Raw genomic sequence first — 16,019 nt, 5'->3', positions numbered from 1 at the left:
CATCTCATAGGCCTATACACCAGTTAATTCAGACTGAGAATATTTTCGATCTTAAAGATAAACATGTCAGAAATCCTATTTGCTGTAATGATTTTGAAATACATGTAGCCAATATTTGTTTTGTAATAGTACAAACAAAATTTCTAATTTTTTTACACTGGTTCCTTCTGATGTTTTGATTAAAAATTTGACCTCAGCAAATTTGCTCCAATTTTGATGATTTGTAATTTCTAATGTATTGAAGAAAAATCATATTATTCAAAATTTTTTTAAAAAACTCTCAACTCAAGAGTAAAGAAAAGGATTGCTAAGTGAACTGCAGGACACTTTTCAGGTCCAATACGGTAAAGAAATATTATACATCATAGATATTGTTAATGCAAATATAGACAATAATGAAGTTATACAGTAAATATCACAGGGGACATTTGTCATCAGTCAGGACTAATTTGATAATCAGTAATTTGATTACTGATACTTATTATAAGTGGGTAACTGGTGTTCATTCAGATGCTAATAAAGTTACGATCCTAGACAAACAAGGTTCCTAATATACATGCAAATCCAGCATAATTATACATTCACATAAAACTTAAGTCTAATTACTTACAGTCATTAACAATCATTACTATATATAAAGTTGCTAGTAAAATTGTATTTACTATGTATGTATATATTATATATAGGACATTAATATCTAGGAGGAGATAACTCCATATCATGTATATCTACAAAGGGAGATAACTACTGGTGCTAGTACATTTGGATGCATAATAGTAAATTAAGATTAATTAACCTCTTACTTTTAATCATGACCGATGCTAAATGAAACACAATGTTAACACTAATCAGTCATTCTATTTCATTAACATTACATGTTTATAAGACCAATCACACTATCATAGCTGTATGGCATTGTATTTTTGTTTCCTTTTCCATCTGGAAGCAGTTAAGTCTAGAAATAGATATGAAATATATCTGAATAATTCTATTAACAAGTTCTGTACTTATATTGTAATAAGCCTAGGCAAACAACATGTTATTTTGTACTGGAAGTAAGGGAGTGGGCTTATTACAGGACAATGATGGTGTTGATATTTCATTCTGTTGAACAGTCATATCTATAGATGTGGGGTTTATTATCAGGCATGGCTTTAGAGCTGGACAAATACAGTATAAAATACATAATATATGAGTGTTTAAGTCAGTAAGGTATTCCATATAGTATATACATATGGAAGTAACTTTTTAGCTATAAAAATCAAAACAAAATATTTGAAAACAAATAACATCACAGTACATAATTCTCACAATTATCAATTTGTCCCTGCATCAAATCAAAGCCACGATATCTTCTACAACTAAGCTAATCTATAATAAAAGTAATATTATTTCACCAAGAAATCCTTATTCCGTTGCATCACCATAACTTCTAAAAAATCTAGGGTGTATCAGTTATTAATCTCCAGATTTTAACAATCAATGACAAAAACTGTCTTCCAAAATGTTTGACAATGAAAATCACTTTTCTACTAACATCTTTTGAGGAACCATGATGATTTTTAACCTGAATTTTTCCTTTCAGAAAGTTCTAGATTGCACAGGTCAGTCAGTGAATTAACATGGCCAATGTATATGAATTGGAATATGAGATATAATTAGTGCATATGTTACAGGGACATAACCACACAAATCCTGGGCCATTTATCAAGTACACTATCGATGTAATCATGAATTATATATGTATATATATCCCTGGCTAAAAAGAATGCCAATAAACAGCCATCACCATCCAACCCCTTCTAGCAACCATCACTTCTGGTCACTACAGCACCCACCATCCACCACCTCCCATCTCACTACAGCATCATCATCTCCTGTCTCACAACAACATCATCACCTCCGGTCTCACAACAACATCATCACCTCCCATCTCACAACAACATCATCACCTCCCATCTCACTACAGCACCCACCACCTCCCGTCTCACAACAACATCATCACCTCCCATCTCACAACAACATCATCACCTCCCATCTCAATACAGCACCCACCACCTCCTGCCTCACAACAGCATCATCACCTCCCGTCTCACAACAACATCATCACCTCCCATCTAACTACAGCACCCAGTACCTCCCATCTCACAACAGCATCATCACCTCCCGTCTCACAACAGCATCATCACCTCCCGTCTCACAACAACATCATCACCTCCCATCTAACTACAGCACCCAGTACCTCCCATCTCACAACAGCATCATCACCTCCCATCTCACTACAGAACCCATCACCTCCCATCTCACTACAGCACCCATCATCTCCCATCTCACTTCAGCACCCACCACCTCCCATCTCACTGCAGCACCCACCACCTCCCATCTCACAATGGCATCATCACCTCCTGTCTCACAACAGCATCATCATCTCCCATCTCACTACAGAACCCATCACCTCCCATCTCACTACAGCACCCATCATCTCCCATCTCACTTCAGCACCCACCACCTCCCGTCTCACTACAGAATCCATCACCTCCCATCTAACAATAGCACCCATCATCTCCCATCTCACTACAGCACCCATCATCTCCCATCTCACTACAGCACCCACCACCTCCCGTCTCACAACAGCATCATCATCTCCCATCTCACTACAGCGCCCATCACCTCCCATCTCACTACAGAATCCATCACCTCCCATCTCACTACAGAATCCATCACCTCCCATCTCACTACAGCACCCATCATCTCCCATCTCACTACAGAACCCATCACCTCCAATCTCACTACAGCACCCACCACCTCCCGTCTCACAACAGCATCATCATCTCCCATCTCACTACAGCGCCCATCACCTCCCATCTCACTACAGAATCCATCACCTCCCATCTCACTACAGCACCCATCATCTCCCATCTCACTACAAAACCCATCACCTCCAATCTCACTACAGCACCCACCACCTCCCGTCTCACAACAGCATCATCATCTCCCATCTCACTACAGCGCCCATCACCTCCCATCTCACTACAGAATCCATCACCTCCAATCTCACTACAGCGCCCATCACCTCCCATCTCACTACAGCGCCCATCACCTCCCATCTCACTACCGAACCCATCACCTCCTATCTCACAATAGCACCCATCACCTCCTGTCTCTCAATAGCACCCATCACCTCCTGTCTCTCAATAGCACCCATCACATTGCTCATAAACAGTGACTCAAATGAGATAAGAATATTGTTTATTAAATGTTTATCTAAATTGATTTATCTTTTTATCTACTGTTAGTTCCGAAACTTCAAATCTGTAATGACAATTTTTTACAAAGATATCTGATCCCAAATACACAAAAAAATCCATGTTTGATACACAACATTGTGTATTTGTATAAATTATAACATTTCTCAAGGGCATTTTTTCACAATTCTTTTACATCTATTGCCAACCTCTTCCCAAGCCAAAACAACATTGGCATGATGGCAGTATAATATTTTTATTTGTGTCCAAAATGGGGCAGTATAACAAGGTTTTACTGAACAAATGGTAGCAGTATAACAAGGTTTGACCAGACAAATTGTGGCAGTGTAACAATTTTTTGTGTCCACAATGTGGCAGTGTAACAAGTCTTTATTGGACAAGTGGTAGCAGTATAACAAGGTTTTACAGATAGTTGAAAAAAAATCTTTTTTTTTTTACAAATTCATTCACTCTCAAAGCAAACCACATTTATGATCTATTTTGTGTATTTGGGAACGGTCAGTTAACGGTCTGTTAGTGGCCAATCACTGTTTACATGTTTATGTAAGAGAGAATGTTACCGTTGGTTCCTATGCCGCCTGTCAGGACACTCAACTGTATCCATCCAGCTATTGGGTGAAATGACAAAATCACCTCGTATTAAATATATTGTAAACCTTGTACATATGAAACTGGTCAAATTATAAACAGTTTCATTATAAAATCACCATGTTTTCATTCACAGCTCCCATGTAATAACCCACACTAGACACGCCCAGCCAATATATAACGTTCATCCAACTCTAAAACCTGAGTGGTATTTTTACTTTCACAATCAAATGGATACCAGCAGGATGAACTGTTTTAAAATCCTTACATAAGTCTGTAAATCCATTCCTATCATTATGTAGCTAAAAATAAAGATGGGAATACGATCAATTTGCTAAAATAAAAGGAAAAGAGAAAACAATTGGTAAATACTGAGAACAATAGATTATTTATCATTGCTGTTTCATACTAGTATATATATATACATAAGAACACCATCCATCTGATCTTCTCAGAAAATATTCAGCAATCTGAGAAACATGCACCATGTTTAGTAAATTCACATCCATGACAAAACTTCACATGACCAAGACAACAAAAGTCAGTTCCACTTTACTTCTGATGGTACATCATAACAATGAAATCACTATTTAAATTCACGTCCACTATAACAAAAAAAATATGGGGAAAGTTACAACATGTTGGACGGTAAACAACATTCAGAAAAACATCATTCCAATGTATTAGTGTAAATTTTCATGCACGAAAACTTAGCCTATAATGTTTTAAAGCCGTTGAGGTTGTCACCACTTGTACAAGTAGTTTAATTCCATACCATTTTTCTTACTTCAATATATATCTAAAGTCATACTACTGAAAAAGTGGTTATTTTGATGAGTCAGGTTAGATTAAACATTGGTAGTAAAAAGGATTCATTTGGAAGTAGAAAGTGATTGTCTACCTGTAATTCACTTTCAAAGCATCTATTTGTCATGACTTCATTTGATTCTCAAAAAAAAACCCTTTAAAATGTGATCTATAAACAGACTTTTCAAACTGGCTATTCTATAAACAGACTTACCACTCCAACTGATCTAAATTAACTTAAAAAACACTAACTAATCTATAAATAGACTTATCTCACTAACTAATCTATAAATAGACTTCATACTTACTTATCTATAAACAGTCACTCCCACTGATCTATGGTTCTAGAAATACACCTGCCAAACACTAACTGATCTATAAATAGACTTACTAACTAATCTATAAATAGACATAATACCACTCCACTTGATCTATAAATAGACATGTTACACTAAGTAACACTGAGTACTGACTGATAAGAAACTGATGGTCGTGGCAACTTACTGAAGAGGGACTTGATAGAGGTAGGATTTGCACCATGTTGCTGCAGCTGATTGAGAGCGTAGTCTGTCGGGTGATCTTGTTTCAGGAAGGCTCGCTCTCGCATGAATTGTCGCATTGTCATCCAGAATGTGAATGTAAACAGAAGCTGTAACAATATAATATAGACACCAGAATAAACAAGACACAGAGACACCTGATTATACTAAGACATCTGAAAATACAATAAACAAAACAATATGATGAAATTACTCAGTGAAATCTATATAGGTTTGTTCACTTTATATCAAAATTTACTGCTTTTAAGAAATTATTATTTCTATTCAATTTCTAAGAATATTCATGAAATCAGTAAATAATTTTTTTAAAAATGGGACAAAGCCACAATTGGCTGGGTTGCGGGATGAGTGCAATGTTATATGGTATTTATAAGACAATTAAGGGTGTTTTATTTGTTGAGTATCAAGGAAAAACGTCCGGAATGAATCCATAATAGTAGATGCATATCTTCAACTTATATATAAACATCCTACAAAGTTTCAAGCTTCTACATCAAAAACTCTAGGAGGTATTGATTCTACAAAACTAGTACCCCTTTTCCCTACCAAACTGCAGAAAATGACTAAGTTCCAAAGCCCGGAGAATCCAGAAAAATTGTCCGGAATGAAACCATAATAAATAGGTGCACATCTTCAAAATATATATATAATATATATATATATATATATAAACATCCTACAAAGTTTCAAGCTTCTACGTCAAAAACTCTAGGAGGAATTGATTCTACAAAACTGGTACCCCTTTTCCCGCCCGCCCAGCGTCCTGCACACCTGCCCACCCAACATTCACCATACTATAACCCAGATTTGCACTATGTAAAACCCGGCCAAAAATATCATGCATGTTTGATTTTGCATTTACAATCAAGAGCTTATCATTGTGTTTGTAAGCACATGTAAACAGAATTTTTAGAACATGACGATACTTTGTACCCATAGATATGTACTAAAGTAGCCATGAAGTCCTAAGTCATCAATACCAACTAGTATCTTATACAATGATGAACATATCTAAATGTAACAAGAGGCCTAGTGGCTTTGATAGTCCCCGCAGATAAGCAATATTGAATATAAAAGTTATAAGACTACATCTTTATGTAGACAGCTTTCAAATACCATGAAAAAGAAATGTGACATTCATGATAGGAAGATGTAGTGATATGAATTAAGTCCTTGGAGTCAGCCAGGGTCAATGTATGCATACAATCATACTGTCATCCTATACTAATAATTCTAACCAAGCTTACAGTGTTTTTAATGGAAATTTAAACAATTTATGCTCAAAAATTTCATTTTCTTAAAATATATACTATTATAAGCTTTACCCCTCCACAGCATGAAATATGAGACCCTTCAGGAGTCATGGATTCACAATTTTCGTAAAGCACCTTAAAACCTTTCCATCCATAAGTTGGTTCTACCATATCTCTTGGTCTAGAGAGAAGATTTTTGAAATTAGAGTCAATCTGACCCTATTTTACCCAACCCCTCAGGCCTGTGGACTGGGGACCAAATAATTCACAACTTTAGTTAACGTTTGGGCAGGAGGTTTCTGCAAAACTTATTTGAAATTGATCCGAGGGTTTTTGAGAAGTATAAAATGCTTACAGATGCACGACACCTGTCAAAAGGTGATCGTAATATGTCACCTGGAGATTTTGTCAGTTGACTTAAAACTCCAATAAATTTTACAATAACAGGAGATTCACTTTTTTCTATCCATTTAAGTAGGTAAAACTTTATTTTCCCAATTCACACTTAAAAAACAACTGAACAATGTTTAATCTCCAATACAATGTATATATTTGCATTTCAATAACTGTTTGAAAAACTCTCTTCTTCCCTGCAGCAATGTAATAGCAGACATATTTGTAATCAATGCTATGATCTGGATACAATCACGAACACTGTGTATCTATTACACACCACCTGTAACAATCAAGGCAGGTTCTCCTAGTCATTGTAGTAAAGTACTTAAGGTTTTTTTGTAGACTAGTTTCCTTATCTAGTGGATGCAGTGTGAGAAATGCTTGACAGGCTGGTGGATTTTTAAATATTGTATAAACTCAAGTGATTTGCACAGGTCCAGAGTGGAGGATGCATGCCTTATGTAGCTATACAAAATTCCCAGAGTGACGACAACATGGTCATTTATAGTGAGGACACTACTAATAGTATCCGCAGTCTTTCCCGGACATATTTCACCGATCTTCACTGACAGAGGGATGTTGTGTCTCCACCCTCCAGCTTTATGTAGCTAGAGCTTATTTATGAACAACAATGATAAAGAAATACTGTATATATCAATGTAAAATATCCGAGTCAATATCATCCAAAATCAGAATTAATTCCTTAAAAACGTGATACCATCTAGAAAGACAGAAATCAAGCCATCAGTAAGGTCAGTAATCTGTTTGGGACATTGAAAAATATGTCGATTATGATATTATTTTCTGAAACACATGTTCTAATGTCAACAAAGTTTCATTTTATGCTATTTCATGTTGGATATCGCAGCAAAGAAGCAAGAGGCACATTTCTGTTTTCATGTGTACTGACCAAAGTTAGCATTGACATATGAATATGCCGGGTGCAATACAAGACCTACCATCGAACTACAGATTTCATGTGTCATTTATCAGAATCGGTTTAATAAGTGTTCAGAAGCATATCTGAGTCTAACAATAAATAGGGATTAGTTTTGGTGTGATTATCTTACCATAAAGTGTAATGCATGGGAACAATACATTCCATGCTCCATATACCTATTGCTAGCATATACAGAGTTGGGGCCGAAAATGTCAGTTGGTGCGATTAAGATTTTAACAGCGAGACATGAAAGAGACTCACGGAAATCATAATTACCTGATTTTGTGATCAAAAGGTAGATATTTATTTGTATATGTGATTTGAACACTGTTGAATAGGCCTAGTGTGAAGACAAGTGTTAGTGCACTTAAGATAAATAAATCTAGGTTAGTTTGATAGGTAAGCGTGCAGCATAACGTTGTTTTTTTCATCTGTATTATACCTATACCTCAAGAAGGTAATTAAAAGTCAATAAAAGAGATGAAACTGAGTTCTGAAGAGATGACTTAAAGTTTTCAACTTTATCACTGGTCTGACGTTTCAGCTGAACATTCTGAGATCAAATTCTTGGCTCCCACAGATAATTTTTGTCTGAATCTTTTGGGTGTGCAAAATGTAAAAGCAGAAGCATTTTTCAGTATTTTCAAACCTCAAAAAGTACCGGGGCACATTATGTAGGTCCACACATTATTCAGGTTTTTACATTAAGTGATAAGAAAACAATGACAGAACATAATAATTTGTTGTCAAAATTTACTTATAAACCAAAGCAAATAAACTGATACATAGATACAAAGAAAATGAAGACAAATGGATCCACATTTTCTTTTGTTTCAAATCAAGTGGTATTTCAATACATCAGAGTTCCAATTAAGCATGGTCATCTGTGCCACCATCTTAATTAATTACATATCATACTTTTGTAACAAAGTCACTCATTTTAGTGTATTTGTCAGGGTAATAAACAAAACTCTTTATTTATGAAAGTGTAAAAAGATATTTACCCATTCTGGGCCAACTAAATGGGGCTCCTTTTGGGTTCTAATCAAATCTAACAAGAGATCCGAGCGGGATCTTGGCGACCACCATTGTTTGATCTTCTTTGTTTCTTGAACTTTAGAGCTTTCCATTCTTTTCTCTTCTCTGTTTTTGCTCTTAATGATAAGATATTTGAACATTCCTTTGCAGAATTAGCGATTATAATTTTTAACTGCCAAATCCAAGATGGTCAGCTGTAAGCCATTTTGTTATTTTCTGATCAGTCAAAATATCAAACAGGCACTAGGGACCAAGCGGAACCAACATATGAAATTTGAGAGAGATCTATCCTGTACTTCTCAAGAAATAGCAATAACAAAAGAAATTGTTGATGAACGAACAGACCACAAACAGACGTAGGGCAGTTTGAGTAGTCCACCTTGTGATGATGGTAAAACACTTTGAAAACATTCAATCTATAAAATAATATCTCCATGAAAGTTTTGATTTTGTAGTTTATATTCCTTTACCGGGTTTCACTACCAATATCTTACCTGTAAGGCCAGCTGCAAGCATGGATAAGGAAACTTTTGTAGACCAACTTCCGACAACTTGACCTTTCCGATTTGTTCCGGGAGTTCATCAGGAAGATCAAATCCATATACATACTGTATGATGAGTAGACCCTCACCGTAGAACACAATAACAGGTGACAACATTAGACACACACGCCTTGACGAAGGGAACATCCAGATAAAACAGGCACTCAATAGCATGACGAATGTCAGCCAGCTGTGGAAGGTTATGCTCCAAGCCTGAGGTAAACACAACAAGGAGTGAATACGTAGTGGTGTAATTATGTATACACAGCAGTGTGTGAGGACGTCATCCTCTTCCACTCCTGTGAAGGATGATTTTGACCAAGATTTATACATGGCGAGTACCACTGATGAAGCAGAAGACACTTACTCTTCTTGAACACCTGGTCTTATTCTCGTTGTACTTTTCAGGAGTCTCCGTGTAAATCTTTCTTTTGCTCATGTTTTCCACCAGTTTTACTGAATTATGAGTTTGGATTATGATTATGTTGACATGTTGGTATTTTTTTTCACTTCCACATCTGTCCAGGGTGAATGTGTTTGTGGCCTACACACCTGTCCAGTGTGAGAACATTTCTGGTCCCCACATCTGTCCAGTGTGAGAACATTTCTGGTCTCCACACCTGTCCAGTGTGAGGACATTTCTGGCCTCCACATCTGTCCAGTGTGAGGACATTTCTGTTCTCCACACCTGTTTGGTGTGAGGACATTTCTGGTCTCCACATCTGTCCAGTGTGAGAACATTTCTGGTCTCCACACCTGTCCAGTGTGAGAACATTTCTGGTCTCCACACCTGTCCAGTGTAAGAACATTTCTGGTCTCCACACCTGTCCAGTGTGAGAACATTTCTGGTCCCCACATCTGTCCAGTGTGAGAACATTTCTGGTCCCCACATCTGTCCAGTGTGAGTCTCCACATCTGTCCAGTGTGAGAACATTTCTGATCAACACATCTGTCCAGTGTGAGAACATTTCTGGTCCCCACATCTGTCCAGTGTGAGGACATATCTAGCCAACACATCTGTCCAGTGTGAGAACATTTCTGGTCTCCACACCTGTCCAGTGTGAGGATATTTCTGGTCTCCACATCTGTCCAGTGTGAGGACATATCTAGCCAACACATCTGTCCAGTGTGAGAACATTTCTGGTCTCCACATCTGTCCAGTGTGAGGATATTTCTGGTCTCCACATCTGTCCAGTGTGAGGATATTTCTGGTCTCCACATCTGTCCAGTGTGAGGACATATCTAGCCAACACATCTGTCCAGTGTGAGAACATTTCTGATCCCCACATCTGTCCAGTGTGAGAACATTTCTGGTCCCCACATCTGTCCAGTGTGAGGACATATCTAGCCAACACATCTGTCCAGTGTGAGGATATTTCTGGTCTCCACATCTGTCTAGTGTGAGGACATATCTAGCCAACACATCTGTCCAGTGTGAGAACATTTCTGGTCTCCACACCTGTCCAGTGTGAGGATATTTCTGGTCTCCACATCTGTCCAGTGTGAGGACATATCTAGCCAACACATCTGTCCAGTGTGAGAACATTTCTGGTCTCCACATCTGTCCAGTGTGAGGACATTTCTGGTCTCCACATCTGTCCAGTGTGAGAACATTTCTGGTCCCCACATCTGTCCAGTGTGAGAACATTTCTGGTCCCCACATCTGTCCAGTGTGAGAACATTTCTGGTCTCCACACCTGTCCAGTGTGAGAACATTTCTGGTCCCCACATCTGTCCAGTGTGAGAACATTTCTGGTCCCCACATCTGTCCAGTGTGAGAACATTTCTGGTCTCCACACCTGTCCAGTGTGAGGACATATCTAGCCACCACATCTGTCCAGTGTGAGAACATTTCTGGTCTCCACATCTGTCCAGTGTGAGAACATTTCTGGTCCCCACATCTGTCCAATGTGAGATCATTTCTGGTCTCCACATCTGTCCAGTGTGAGAACATTTCTGGTCTCCACACCTGTCCAGTGTGAGTCTCCGCATCTGTCCAGTGTGAGAACATTTCTGGTCTCCACACCTGTCCAGTGTGAGAACATTTCTGGTCCCCACACCTGTCCAGTGTGAGGACATTTCTGGTCCCCACATCTGTCCAGTGTAAGAACATTTCTGGTCCCCACATCTGTCCAGTGTGAGAACATTTCTGGTCTCCACATCTGTCCAGTGTGAGAACATTTCTGGTCCCCACATCTGTCCAGTGTGAGAACATTTCTGGTCCCCACATCTGTCCAGTGTGAGTGTCCACATCTGTCCAGTGTGAGAACATTTCTGGTCTCCACACCTGTCCAGTGTGAGAACATTTCTGGTCCCCACATCTGTCCAGTGTGAGAACATTTCTGGTCTCCACACCTGTCCAGTGTGAGAACATTTCTGGTCCCCACATCTGTCCAGTGTGAGAACATTTCTGGTCCCCACATCTGTCCAGTGTAAGAACATTTCTGGTCCCCACATCTGTCCAGTGTGAGAACACTTCTGGTCCCCACATCTGTCCAGTGTGAGAACATTTCTGGTCTCCACATCTGTCCAGTGTGAGAACATTTCTGGTCTCCACATCTGTTTAGTGTGAGAACACTTCTGGTCCCCACATCTGTCCAGTGTGAGAACATTTCTGGTCTCCACACCTGTCCAGTGTGAGAACATTTCTGGTCTCCACATCTGTCCAGTGTGAGAACATTTCTGGTCTCCACACCTGTCCAGTGTGAGAACATTTCTGGTCCCCACATCTGTCCAGTGTGAGAACATTTCTGGTCCCCACATCTGTCCAGTGTGAGAACATTTCTGGTCTCCACACCTGTCCAGTGTGAGGACATATCTAGCCACCACATCTGTCCAGTGTGAGAACATTTCTGGTCTCCACATCTGTCCAGTGTGAGAACATTTCTGGTCCCCACATCTGTCCAATGTGAGATCATTTCTGGTCTCCACATCTGTCCAGTGTGAGAACATTTCTGGTCTCCACACCTGTCCAGTGTGAGTCTCCGCATCTGTCCAGTGTGAGAACATTTCTGGTCTCCACACCTGTCCAGTGTGAGAACATTTCTGGTCCCCACACCTGTCCAGTGTGAGGACATTTCTGGTCCCCACATCTGTCCAGTGTAAGAACATTTCTGGTCCCCACATCTGTCCAGTGTGAGAACATTTCTGGTCTCCACATCTGTCCAGTGTGAGAACATTTCTGGTCCCCACATCTGTCCAGTGTGAGAACATTTCTGGTCCCCACATCTGTCCAGTGTGAGTGTCCACATCTGTCCAGTGTGAGAACATTTCTGGTCCCCACATCTGTCCAGTGTAAGTGTCCACATCTGTCCAGTGTGAGAACATTTCTGGTCTCCACACCTGTCCAGTGTGAGAACATTTCTGGTCTCCACATCTGTTTAGTGTGAGAACACTTCTGGTCCCCACATCTGTCCAGTGTGAGAACACTTCTGGTCCCCACATCTGTCCAGTGTAAGTGTCCACATCTGTCCAGTGTGAGAACATTTCTGGTCTCCACACCTGTCCAGTGTGAGAACATTTCTGGTCCCCACACCTGTCCAGTGTGAGAACATTTGTGGTCCCCACATCTGTCCAGTGTAAGAACATTTCTGGTCCCCACATCTGTCCAGTGTGAGAACACTTCTGGTCCCCACATCTGTCCAGTGTGAGAACATTTCTGGTCTCCACATCTGTCCAGTGTGAGAACATTTCTGGTCTCCACATCTGTTTAGTGTGAGAACACTTCTGGTCCCCACATCTGTCCAGTGTGAGAACACTTCTGGTCCCCACATCTGTCCAGTGTGAGAACATTTCTGGTCCCCACATCTGTCCAGTGTGAGAACATTTCTGGTCCCCACATCTGTCCAGTGTGAGAACATTTCTGGTCCCCACATCTGTTCAGTGTGAGAACATTTCTGGTCCCCACATCTGTCCAGTGTGAGAACATTTCTGGTCTCCACATCTGTCCAGTGTGAGAACATTTCTGGTCTCCACATCTGTCCAGTGTGAGAACATTTCTGGTCTCTACATCTGTCCAGTGTGAGAACATTTCTGGTCCCCACATCTGTCCAGTGTGAGAACATTTCTGGTCTCTACATCTGTTCAGTGTGAGAACATTTCTGGTCTCTACATCTGTCCAGTGTGAGAACATTTCTGGTCTCCACATCTGTCCAGTGTGAGAACATTTCTGGTCTCTACATCTGTTCAGTGTGAGAACATTTCTGGTTTCTACATCTGTCCAGTGTGAGAATATTTCTGTCCCCACACCTGTCCAGTGTGAGTCTCCACACCTGTCCAGTGTGAGTCTCCACACCTGTCCAGTGTGAGTCTCCACATCTGTCCAGTGTGTCCACACCTGTCCAGTGTGAGAATATTTCTGGTTTCTACATCTGTCCAGTGTGAGAACATTTCTGGTCCCCACATCTGTCCACTTTGAGGTTTACTTACCATCATGGCGATCAGTGTAAGGACATAGCTCTGCTTCATCACATACACCAGAAATGACACCATGGCAGGACGTTTCCAGTTCTTACGACGTGATGGTTTGCTACTTCCTCCTCCATCAGCCTCATCCTCACTTTCAAATGCCACAGACATTGTGGGGCTACCACTGTCGGGATGACTGGAGGCTCCACCTTCTCCTGTTCCTACAGGGTCAAAGCTGCTATAGGAGGGCCCCTCGCCAGCTGTCACCAGGTGCTGTAGCAAAATTAAGAAAAACCAATAGTATCTTTTACCAATAAGCTTTTTAAGCCAAAGTGATCTCAAAATCAAGTGAATTGAAGTTTTTTCTCCATTCTTGATTTAGAAATAAGCCCAACATGCTTTGAGACAAGTTCTTGTGCTGGTGACCTAAATTATTCAGGTATAGTAAAGCATTAAAAAAAATCTCATGAAAATGTTACAATAAATAACAATTCATGAAAATCACTTAATTTTAATGGCTAATGGCAAGAAAACTTTGAAAATTTCCACCTTCTTCAAATAATAATTCTAGATGTACAAGGTTTTATTATCAACGCAGAAAAAGGTACCCTCAATAAGAACAAAACGACAGTGCAGTCAACAAACAAATTACAAACAAGTCCTTAGTCAAAAAACAAATTACAAACAAGTCCTTAGTCAAAAAACAAATTACAAACAAGTCCTTAAGTCAAAAAACAAATTACAAACAAGTCCTTAGTCAAAAAACAAATTACAAACAAGTCCTTAGTCAAAAAACAAATTACAAAAAAGTCCTTAGTCAAAAAACAAATTACAAACAAGTCCTTAAGTCAAAAAACAAATTACAAACAAGTCCTTAAGTCAAAAAACAAATTACAAAAAAGTCCAACAACTTTCTGTAATATATCAAATATCCAGCATCAAATCAGATGAACAGTCAACACTGTCAAAAACAAACACCTGTCTATAATGGTTATCTCTATCAAACAAATACCTGTCTATAATGGTCATCTCTATCAAACAAATACCTGTCTATAATGGTCATCTCTATCAAACAAATACCTGTCTATAATGGCCATCTCTATCAAACAAATACCTGTCTATAATGGCCATCTCTATCAAACAAATACCTGTCTATAATGGTCATCTCTATCAAACAAATACCTGTCTATAATGGTCATCTCTATCAAACAAATACCTGTCTATAAAGGCCATCACTTTAAAACAATACCTATCTATAAAGGACATTTCTATATCACAAATAACTGTCTATATAAGTCATCCATATATAATAAATACCTGTCTATATAGGTTATCCATATACAACAAATACCTGTCCATATAGGTCATCCATATACAACAAATACCTGTCTATATAGGTCATCCATGTATAACAAATACCTGTCTATATAGGTCATCCATGTATAACAAATACCTGTCTATATAGGTCATCCATGTATAACAAATACCTGTCTATATAGGTCATCCATGTATAACAAATACCTGTCTATATAGGTCATCCATGTATAACAAATACCTGTCTATATAGGTCATCCATGTATAACAAATACCTGTCTATATAGGTCATCCATGTATAACAAATACCTGTCTATATAGTATGGTTGTATGGTTTCCTTATATTATACAGGCCATAATGAAATACTAATACACCTCACCCTGTTATCATTACATGAGTATTAGTTTGATTAATCTCCGATTAGTTATGTTCAAGGTTAGACTCGCCATTATTTTCACACTAGGTTCTGATATTCACAGCTAGAACTTAATTTCATCAATAAATCCTAAGAAAAGAAATTACAAAATGTCTGTAAATTTCGAGATTTTCAATAAATTATTTGTTAGTAAATCCTATTTAAAGCATTAAGAAAGCATTTGATTGTTATTACAAGATTCCTAGAGTGAGCTGTACAGCACTGTGTTAGTCATCACAATTCAGTGCAGCAACAGTACTAATTTAGCTTTAACACCACCTCACCATGTCATTTATTCCTCAAAGCAATTAATAAACACAGTTTTCATCAATGATACACATTACAATATCTATATAGAAAGTACATAAAGTACAATGTTTTATGTACAGAAATATTACAAACGTTGTATAAAATGTTTACAAACAAAATGCAATATTCAATCGTATTTATCTGACAATAAGCCCATGTCTCATAATAAGCTCACAAATATAT

At 38.7% G+C, this 16,019-nt stretch overlaps 1 protein-coding gene across 1 annotated transcript in view; it reads right to left on the bottom strand.

Annotated features, from left to right (window-relative positions):
* Nucleotides 1-16,019, bottom strand: part of LOC132555145 (piezo-type mechanosensitive ion channel component 1-like) — a 94,407-nt gene that overhangs the window by 48,164 nt on the left and 30,224 nt on the right. The window contains exons 8-11 of the mRNA XM_060219494.1: nt 13,819-14,070; nt 9,343-9,603; nt 5,166-5,310; nt 3,827-3,874 (exon numbers count right to left, since the gene is read on the bottom strand). Of these exons, the coding sequence (XP_060075477.1) occupies nt 3,827-3,874; nt 5,166-5,310; nt 9,343-9,603; nt 13,819-14,070 (706 nt within the window). The remainder of the gene's footprint in view (nt 1-3,826; nt 3,875-5,165; nt 5,311-9,342; nt 9,604-13,818; nt 14,071-16,019) is intronic.

The sequence above is a fragment of the Ylistrum balloti genome, unplaced genomic scaffold, assembly GCF_031769215.1.
Source record: "Ylistrum balloti isolate Yb309-2 unplaced genomic scaffold, AGI_CSIRO_Ybal_v1 Utg370456, whole genome shotgun sequence".
NCBI lineage: Eukaryota > Metazoa > Mollusca > Bivalvia > Pectinida > Pectinidae > Ylistrum > Ylistrum balloti.
Note: the sequence above shows the minus strand (reverse complement) of the source record. Positions and strands in the feature narration are given on the sequence as shown.